This window comes from Salvia splendens, chromosome 10 (assembly GCF_004379255.2).
Source record: "Salvia splendens isolate huo1 chromosome 10, SspV2, whole genome shotgun sequence".
Taxonomy (NCBI): domain Eukaryota; kingdom Viridiplantae; phylum Streptophyta; class Magnoliopsida; order Lamiales; family Lamiaceae; genus Salvia; species Salvia splendens.
In genome coordinates, this window is record NC_056041.1 from 14,676,022 (window position 1) to 14,685,958 (window position 9,937).

At 36.4% G+C, this 9,937-nt stretch overlaps 1 protein-coding gene across 3 annotated transcripts; it reads left to right on the top strand.

The window, feature by feature from the left end:
* The first annotated feature begins 2,074 nt into the window (after positions 1 to 2,074).
* On the top strand, positions 2,075 to 9,098 carry LOC121751658 (CTL-like protein DDB_G0288717). Of its 3 annotated transcripts, none has more exons than XM_042146456.1 (10): positions 2,075 to 2,389; positions 3,313 to 3,391; positions 3,833 to 3,880; positions 3,991 to 4,014; positions 4,176 to 4,286; positions 4,388 to 4,463; positions 4,544 to 4,649; positions 6,581 to 6,744; positions 7,734 to 8,079; positions 8,711 to 9,098. In XM_042146456.1, exons 1-10 carry the CDS (start codon positions 2,291 to 2,293, stop codon positions 8,972 to 8,974), a joined length of 1,317 nt encoding a protein of 438 aa, XP_042002390.1. In that variant the 5' UTR covers positions 2,075 to 2,290; the 3' UTR covers positions 8,975 to 9,098. The 3 variants fall into 3 exon arrangements, with proteins under 3 accessions (XP_042002390.1, XP_042002389.1, XP_042002388.1); XM_042146455.1 differs by having other exon boundaries at positions 2,076 to 2,389; positions 4,104 to 4,286; XM_042146454.1 differs by lacking the exons at positions 2,075 to 2,389; positions 3,313 to 3,391; positions 3,833 to 3,880; ... (2 more) ...; positions 4,388 to 4,463; positions 4,544 to 4,649 and having other exon boundaries at positions 4,718 to 6,744.
* Positions 9,099 to 9,937: the final 839 nt, after the last annotated feature.

A 9,937-nucleotide genomic window follows, 5' to 3' on the forward strand; every position in this document is an offset into this window, starting at 1 on the left:
AAGAGAAAGATTGGGTGTGATATCCTTAGCCTCGCTTGGTTTGAGGGGGCGTGTTGGAAGTGATAGCAAAGGTGATCCAGCCACGATGTGTAATGTCAAGTTGTCGAGCCTTGATGATCAACGTGTGAGTGCAGCGTGTGGTGCACGAGAGAAACCAATCACCAACCTCACACGAGCTAAAGTTGTGAATGAGCCAAAAGCGACAGCTAAGGTGGAGGACCACCCTTGTACTTGGAGAGACGTGTTGATCAAATGATTGAAGAAGAAAGATGTTTTGCAGAGTTAGTTTTGATTAAGGTTGTAAACATGTTTTAATCAATCTTGTAGTGAGTAGATTAGAGCAATGTTGCATATATGTAAGGATCTTGTAACATTGTTCTCATCAATGAAAGACAGTAACTCCTCTCTCAATACATTTTTAGCATATTCTTATTCATCTTTCTTCTTCATGCATTCCGCAACATGTTTGCATTTATTACGTTTTTAAATAGAGTAAATGCAATTGTATAGAGTGTATTAGTAAGATATTACTTGTGTTGCAATTCGTACTCAAAATATGATATTGACACATGAAATCGCTGATTAATTATTTGCTGAAAAAAGATTGGTTAGTTGATTAAAACACAAACATTTTAATATTGTATAGATGTTTGCATCTTATGAATCAAATCAAGCAATATTTACACACGTTAGATACGTGTGATTATATTAATATCAATGAAAAATAATTTAATTAAATTGTGAGAAAATCATATCATCAAACTTGACCAGGGTGATTTCCCAATATTTCCCAATTAAATTGTGAGAAGATCATATCATCAAATTAAATACTTTTTCAATGTTTCTCGAAAAAAAACAAAAGAGGAAATTGAGATTTTGCAATTCTTTTATAGAGTATAATATTGCTATATAGATTGGAGTGAAGGTTGAGCTTCTCGGGATTTCTGGACGACTTTTGTGGTATTAATCTGATTAATTAAAGGCTAAAATACAAAATAATGCTACTTTCCAAGATCATCAAGATCCTAGATAAGTACTAAATATAATATTGTAAAAATCAAATGATTAACTGTTTTTCATGTGAGGCTCTGGCCTCTGCCCATGCATAGTCTTTCATTATGTTAAAAGCAAATTTGGAGGCAATTTATAGAGGTAGAAAAATGGACATATGGGGTTTGGGACAGCATAACATGGGGTTTTAGGCAATAGCAGACCTAGACTTTGGATTTATTGGGCCCATAGGCATTTTTTGTGATAGAAGGCCCGTGGCCTATATGTGGTGACCAAGTGTTACAGTGATTAATCTATAATTAAATGTGTGTTTATTAGTGATCAAATTTAAAGTACACATAAGTAATCAGTATAGACACTACACAACCCCATGACGCCAAATGTTAGAAATTTTTAAATTAAGCTGAAATATAATAAGGGTTAATTTACATAATAATTCATAGTCAAATTCTAATCCTTTCGCAACTTTAAAAACTAATTTTAAAAACCATAGACTTTAATATTTGTTCACATGATAAGATATTCAATTTTTTTATTTGTATTATGTTGTTGATTTAGTGCACTCATATTTCAAATTGATGACAACGTGGTAAGATTATTTTATTAACTGTGCTAAAAAATTATAAAAGAATTTCATGGGTAATATCGCTCTAGTAGATTTTTGGTAATATCGCTCTAGTAGGTTTTTTGGATGCTACACTACATATAATTTCACTCTAATTAGACTCGTGAAAATTTTAAAAATTGTTGGCGATTGAAACTAAAAAAATAAGTACGGAGTATACCACAACTCTCCACATCGGTAAGAGAACTAAAATTATTATATAAGTCTATGAGTCCCTACTCCTATTATCAATTTGGTTTTAGGATTGAAACTATGAATTTCTATTAAAAATAATAGTATTTAAATTTATAAAATTTAGTTATAAAATTACACAAAGTTACTCATCTGAAAAATACATTCAGAATGTTAGAATTAAATTAATGACTAGTATGCAGTAGGCAGAAAATAACAAGATTTTTTTTTGACTTATCTGTATTAGGTTATGTGCACCGACAGTTAAAAAACAAATTAGGTGAAAGAAAATCAACATCGCGTATACTCAAGAATAATTCTGTATCTGCTACTACAATTTCCTTCAATCTCCCCCGGTCGATCGCTCCAAGCTGCCACTCTACAGTCGTGTTCGTGCAGTTCAAGAAAAAAAATCCCAAAAAAACTGTAGGCGTTTTCTAAAGGGATGGTGAAAAATCTTGTTGAAATATGATCGTTTGAGAGATGGGGCGAGGGATCTCAGCGTTGTTTCAGCCCAAGAATGTTTTGATTTTCTTCGCGGCGTTACTTCTGATATTTCTCGCCTATTCCTTCTCTAAAGAGGTGGACTTTTTGCTCACTAATTCTCCTTGGTTTTAGGATGTTTTCAAGATTCTTGCTTGTTGTGGGGATTTATCATTTATTCAGCTTGTTTTGTGTTCCTTCGATCTAATCTCATGTGGGTAATTTAGTTTATGTCAATTCATGGATTAATTTTGGGGAAGAGCTGTAAATTTTGATTGTTGATGCATTGAGTAAATGGTAAAGGGTTTAACTTTCTTGGCTAATGTTTATATATATGTCCTGTAAGTGGGGAAACATTTTATTTATAGAAGTGTTTGATCGATTTATTATGTTCTAGTTACATTGAGATTGTTTTAAGTAGTATTTGTAACTAGATTTATGATAGTTTGGTTGAAATAATGTGCATTGTATCATTGCTTCTTGAGACCGCTTGGGCATGCCTCGTGTTGTTGAAAGTTGAAGAGGATTGGTCGTTCCTAAATCTTGATAAAAAAAAGGAGTTTTGTTTTTCATGATAGTTTGTGTTGCTATGTTATGCATTGTCTTGTTGCACCTTTAACTGAAATGCTTAGACTTCTAAGAGATGGATTGATGTTTTAGGGTGATTATATTGAGATTGTATGTTGGGGCATGCCTCATGTTGTTGTACCTTGTAGACAATTGTCTCAAAGTGTTGATAAAGAATAGTGTGAGTGTTTTCATGATAGATTCTGTTGATATGTTTATTATGTTATGCTTTGTCTCATTGCATCTTTAACTGATTGTTTTGACTTCTAAGATATGGATTGATGTTTAAGGGAAGCTCTGCTGCGAATGTGTGCCTCATGTTTTGAACCTTATTGACAACCAAATAATGTTGGTTCTTGATTCTTGAATTTAACCCTATCGAATTTTACACTTTATTAAATACTTGCTCCTTGTTGACAATGGTTTTAACTTCTTCTGACATATTCTCTTTGTAGGGGGTAGAAGAGGTGGAAGAGTTCTATGAAATCACCCATAGAGTGTTTATGGATGTCGACATAGATAAGCAGCGCATAGGTTTGTTTCTTATTACTCTGTCCGAAATTCGTTCTTTCCAAAATCATGTCAAAAGTAAGGAGAAGGAGTTGACTATGGAGATTGTAATTCTTTTAATTGCAAGAAATTTGGAAGCATGAATAGGATCCTTCCATTATTCAGATATATATTACACAGAAAACTCTCCATTTGCGCATCTTTCCATCATTCTATTTTCCAAAGGGTAGAACTGTTATATAAGGTTTAGTCTGAAACTCCATAATATATAACGTATGGACTATGGAGTTCTCTGAATCACGGGATTCTTCAGAATGGTTGTGGAATATGAAGTTATAGAAATGCAGACTCATATATATCCTTACAAAAGAGTCGATGGCTCGGCTGATAGTACATAGGGTTAGTATGTTCAGAGTGTAGCTTTATTTTGACTTTATTTCATATTTCACTCCTCAATATCCACAGGGAGAATTACAATTGGCTTATATGGTGATGTCGTGCCAAAGACTGTAGGTAATAGTGTGATCTTTTTACTTTGTGAATTTCTTACATGTTTATCTGCCTGCTTTTATTTTTTTGACTCCAGCATTTTTATTCCTGAGAAGTTCATTTTTTTTGTGCAGAGAATTTCAGGGCACTGTGTACAGGTAATAAAGATTATATTTACTTTTGATTATGAGGATCCTCCCTTTCAAGTTTCAATCTTCTTCACGAACATTGTTCTTTCTTGAATCAGGTGAGATTGGAAAAGCTAAAAACGGTAAAGTTCTACACTATAAAGGAACTCCATTTCACCGTATCATACCAGGGTTCATGATTCAAGGTGGAGACATCGTCTCTGGGGATGGAAAAGGGAATCAATCTATATATGGTGGCACGTTCCGTGATGAGAATTTCAAGCTGAAGCATTCTCACGCAGGTCTAAAGAAGATCTTTTTAGTAGAGCTTAACATCTCAAACATACGCCCTCACTGTCCTGCAAACTGACTCATCCATTTTGTTTGTCTCGTTTTAATGCAGGCATCGTGGCCATGGTGAATTCAGGGCCTGATTCTAACGGATCGCAGTTTTTCATCACAACGGTAAAGGCTTACTGGTAAGGCGTCGTAACCATTCATTGATACAACCATGTAAAATTTAGCATAGAAAGTGTTCACATATATCTGGATTATGAAGGTTGGATGGCGAGCACGTTGTGTTTGGGAAAGTGATTGACGGGATGGACACGGTGTATGCCATCGAGGGCAGTGCGGGAAGCTACAGCGGGAAGCCGAGGAAGAAGGTAATTATTTCGGATTCTGGGGAAATTCCAAAGAGCAAATGGGAAGAGGAAAGTAGAATTTCGGTAACATAAGCTATATTTTTTCCTAAGTTTTGGGACTGGTTTCATTAGTATTATTCAACCTTCCTTTTGATACATATTTATTATGGTGCACTTGCATCGGAATCTGCTATGGATATATGATTAGTTTATTACAAAGAGGGAACTCTCCTCCTTGAATTTTTTGAGTGGTTGGATTGTGTGTATCTTGTGTCTCAGAATCTCTAGTCTAGTGTGGTGGTTGGTGGTTTTATATCAAGTGGCGGCCCCAATGGTTTAACTTACCAAATTGGATTGGGCCCAAATTCATGGCCCAACCATCTTCCAAACTATACTCCTACTCTAATTGCATCATCTAATTGGAATAAATGCAGAAAATAAAATTTACTTTTTGTTTCTAGTTATATTTGTCTTTACCTATTGGCGGTTTATTTGGATGCTTAATGTAATAAAAACATCTCTTATAAGAAGTTAATTTCTTCCTTTATCGATTATCTTCATGCTTTTATAATGTACTCCACTTTTTTAGTTGTAGGTGACCATTCCGAGTTGTGACCGGTGGTAAGTGGGATTAAAATCTCACATTTTCATCATGTGAATTGCGAAACATATGGTTTTACCTTTATTTTATTCAATCATATCGTAATTATGAACTAGAATAAGACAGCGTCAAACAAAATACTACTAAAATTTTAAATTTTTAATAAATATAAACGCAACAATTCATCAAATAACAAATCATTTTACCCCCAGTAAATATTTTACTACAATGATTTTACATTTTTTGCAGTAAAATTTCAATTAGATGAACTATGAGATGCAGATTCCCAATTCCCATGTCACGAGAGGTGAGCTATTAAGTCAAACAATCCAATCTAATCCAATCCCACCACCACCGCCTTCTCCGCCGCGTCGCCGCCATGGACACCACCCCCGATGACCCCCACCACGACTCCGCCGCCACGAAGCCCCTCCTCTCTAAACCATATCCCACTCTTGAACCACCCATAGCTTCCATCTCCGAAGCTGAAGAAGACCAATCCCAATTCCTTCAGATCTCCTACAATTACGGCCCTCGCCCCCTCAAAGATCTCCCCTTTCTCATCCTCTTCTCTCTCCTCCTCCTCTCCACCTTCGCCCTCGGAATCTTCGCCTCCGTTAACCGAAACCCCCACCGCCACGACATCTCCTATTTTGCCTACGACGTAGCCTCCTCTTCCTGCGTCTCCGTCCATGTCCGTAGCCCTAGGCCCTTTTCTTCAAATTCGTCAAAATCCAATCTTTTCGAGGTCGGGGACAGCTCCATTTCCCCGAATTCGAATCTTGTAGCTGATTTTATTTATATTTCATCTCATTTAGGCAGGTTTGATTTGGTGAATTTTGTGAATTCTACTGATTCGAGTGCGTGGGTGAGCTTGATTTGGACTCTTGTAGTGACTCTAATTGTGAGTGTGCCGTTTCTGTTCTTGGTGCTTTTGCTGCTCAAGCACTACACTAAGCAGATAGTTTATGCCTCGCTTCCCTTCTTCGTCATTGTCCCTATTTTCGTGAATGTTTACTGGTTTGTTGCTTGCACCGTGAGCTCCACCTGCAGTGAGGCCTTCCCTTTGGCTTATCGGATTGTTGTCCTAATTTTTGTGTTCTTGATAATTGGTGTGATTGTGTGGATATTTGTGGTGAATTGGCATAGAATTGAGCTGACAGTGAGAGTTATCGGTGTGGCGTCTACTGCTTTGTTGAAGAATTTGGGGTTGTTTGGGGCTCTTCCGGCTCTGACTTTGGGGCTGCTCGTGTGCTATGTGCCGATTGTTTTGTTTTTGGTGTTTTCCAGCTCGAATGGTGAAATTGTTCCGCGGGAAGATCATGGAGAGTATGTTTGTGTGTGGAAACAGGATAGCTGGGTGCCTGCTTATTACACGTTGGCAATCTTGACTATGCTGTGGTCTGCCACCATTATGGTAGAAGCTCAAGTATATGTGATCAGTGGGACTATTGCACAGTGGTATTTCTCCAAGGATGACTCTCCGCCAAAGCATGGGATACGAAGCTCTTTGAGGTGTTTACTTTCTTCTCAGTGTGTATAATTCTTTACTTACTGCTCAATGTGTGTAGTTTAATCAGATGCATGCTTATTGTGTTTAATTCCCATGATTAGTTTATTGCCCTGCTATGTTCTTGCAATAGATTCCTAACTGTTTGGAGCTTGTTTTAGTTTCACTTCTTTCGTGTTATCAAGAGAGAGAAACAGAGAGGGGGAGAGAGCTTACTATAGTGCAATAGTCTTTAGGAATGCATTAGTAATTCTATTGGTACGTGTTTAAGGGTATAGTATCTTGAGCTAAATGTTGCATTTTGATGCACTACGTGAAGTAACTCCCGATATAAGTAAAAGCAAGAAGAGTAGGTGGACCACTCATCAGGTTCCCAATGAAATAGGATCCTATCCTATGTGTTGCTTGAGGTGTTGAAAAAAGTCTTTACTGTTTCTGTGGGGCTGGGTTTTAGTTGATGCGTGAAATACTGAAATTAGAGATCTAAAGAAAAATGAAGTACTATAATATATGCGCTAGGCTAGTTAGCAACAAAGAGACCTTTCGTGTGTGTAAATCTCCGATATTTGAGAGACAGCTCCCCAGAAAGTACTTTCGCATTCATTAATATTTGTAAGCAAACTTTGGTATTAGTTTCCAATTAAAACCATGTTCTTTTCAATTGATGGTAGCATTTCTAGAGAAACAGTAAAAAAAGAACGTTTACAAGCCACCACCCCCCAAAAAAAAGGAAAAAAAGGGGAAAAAATGAAAAGAAAAAGAACGTTCTCTTTTTGACCATTCGATTATTTGATCAAACTCCATAGAGCTACTTTTCTAATGCTCGTGTAATTACTTTTGCGTGTGCATATTGTGCTTTAGTGCTGACTTCTAAGACATTACTAGCCTTTGGGAAGGGATTGTAGAAATATTTTACTATATAACCAAATTGTGAGCTTTCCAAATTATGAGTGTTTGTTTTGACTTTTTCTGACTTCTCTCTTCAAAATTGAAGGAATGCGTTTGGTCCCTCCTTTGGGACTATATGTTTCTCCGGTTTGCTCATCTGTATTGTCCGAATGGTTCGTTCCATTGTTGATAATGCAAGACAAGAAGATGCATCTGGGATTGTCAATCTTATTCTGCGGTGTTGTGCGAATGCCCTGTTGTCGGCAGTTGATTTTCTGAACAAATTCACCATTAACTTTGCCGCCATAACTGGTGAAGCATACTGCAGTGCTGCGAGGATGACTTATGAGCTTCTCAAACGGAACCTTCTCTCAGCAGTGTTTGTCGAAACTGTTTCCACTCGAATACTCTCTGGAATTGTCCTCGTGTTATCAGCAATTTATGCCATACTGGTAAGTTCTATCTCCTGTCAATTGTCATAGCGACTAGTGTCATTGAATGCATAAGTCACATGGATCAAAAGTGAATGAAACATGTAATTATGTGTGTTTCAGTTCTTGAGCTCATTGTGTTTGCAAGTGTCTCAGTAATTTTTTAAAGTTTTTGACGGCTATAAACTGTTTTTTAACAATTTTTGTGTACTTGTTTCCGGCAGCCATAAACTGCACTTGCGTCACTATTAGCTTTGTAGCCAATTATACACAAATTTGTTCTGCGAATTATGCCTATACTAGAATATTGAGTTAGTGTTTAGGCTTGATGTGCGTCTCATTTTGGGTTTGGACCTACCCGTTAAACACAACAAAACTTAGTAGGCTATACATCTTACTGGAAATAAATTGATTCCATATTGTATATGTATGTGTCATGGTCATGAATTGTTCATTGATGTACACCATAGAATGCGCAAACATTTCATCTTATTAAGTATTTGTGGGTGTTTTGGAGGTTTTTTTAATCATGTATTGGTTTAACAAATTGGGTTTAGGCCTTCAACTTGTGATGATGCCATGATTCCCAATCTTGTTTTTCGTATTGTTATCTCGAAAAGTGCTAAGAACACGTTTGTTTGATCGAACGCAGGTTTGTGTTCTTCTAAAAGCTGCAGTGCATCTTGGCGATGATGCATACTTCATTGCTTTCATTGCGTGGATCTTGCTGATGGTGGTCCTGGGGTTCTTCGTTCACGTGTTGGATAATGTTATTGACACTGTGTATGTATGCTACGCCATAGACAGGGATCGGGGGGAGGTTTACAAACAAGACGTCCACGAGGTGTACGTTCACCTCCCAATCAGTAGAAGTCATAGGGCCGGTTTCGTTCCTAGAGCCACGAACGTGGTGTAAGTGGTCGAGTTAGTCGTCTCTCTGTTGTACAATCTGTAATTTTATTTTGCTTGGAGGTATACTTGCCAGTTTAATGGCAAGTTGTGCATATCTGAGATTCTACCTTGTATTCAGCTTTATTTAACAATAAAAAAAAGGGGGGGGGGGGGGGGGGGGAAAGTTCTGCGTCTTTTGATTTTGATGCTATTTTGTTATGAAACTAAACATATTTTGAAATTACGATAATCAGTAAATTCCTTATGGTTTGACACTAAGTTAAAGTTGATAGGGCCATGGTGGAGGATGCATTGTTACAACTTCTCTAAATTGTTTTGGCTGTCATTTTAAAATTATTGATTTAATGGCTTTGATCGCTTTCTTTCTACTATTAATATTTTTTTTAAGTAAATGAAACGAAATTTCCTTTTTTTAGGACGTTCACGTACTCGCGTTGAATGAATATTAGAGACCATCTATCTTTGATTAATAACTTTTTTGTGAATGTGAGCTTAAAGTAGGCCCATTATTGTTGTCCACATGAATTTTGCAGGTGAGTGGCCATTTATTTGAAACAATATGATTTATGTGTAAACTCCGAAATTTTAATTAAATTTTAGTTTTGCATATAAGTTTAAATTCTTTATGGAAATTATTAATTTGTTCTGATTTTGCTATCAAAATATTAATTCGGTCTAATTTTTACAATAAATCAAGATTCCTACAAAGATAGTTTGACGATTTATTTATATGGCGTTGTCGGATGTCAACTAAAACGTTGTCACATTAGGCAGCAAAATAACACCATATTATACTAAATAAAATAATTTCATTTGTTTGAATTAGACTTTATATTAAGAAAAAATAAAATGGGAGTGTGAATAAAAGCGAGAAATAAAAAATGAGAAATGAGATGGAAGATATGACATCGTTATACTACCTAAAATTGAACGCCTTTTAGGTTGACGTCCGATAATGGCATGTAAG

Bases quoted from the DNA above. Each gene is read 5' to 3' on its own strand.
- LOC121751658 (XM_042146454.1), top strand. From the start codon at position 5,609: ATGGACACCACCCCCGATGACCCCCACCACGACTCCGCCGCCACGAAG. The intron at 6,745-7,733 runs GTGTTTACTTTC...TCAAAATTGAAG, and splicing joins GGGATACGAAGCTCTTTGAG to GAATGCGTTTGGTCCCTCCT. The intron at 8,080-8,710 runs GTAAGTTCTATC...GATCGAACGCAG, and splicing joins CAGCAATTTATGCCATACTG to GTTTGTGTTCTTCTAAAAGC.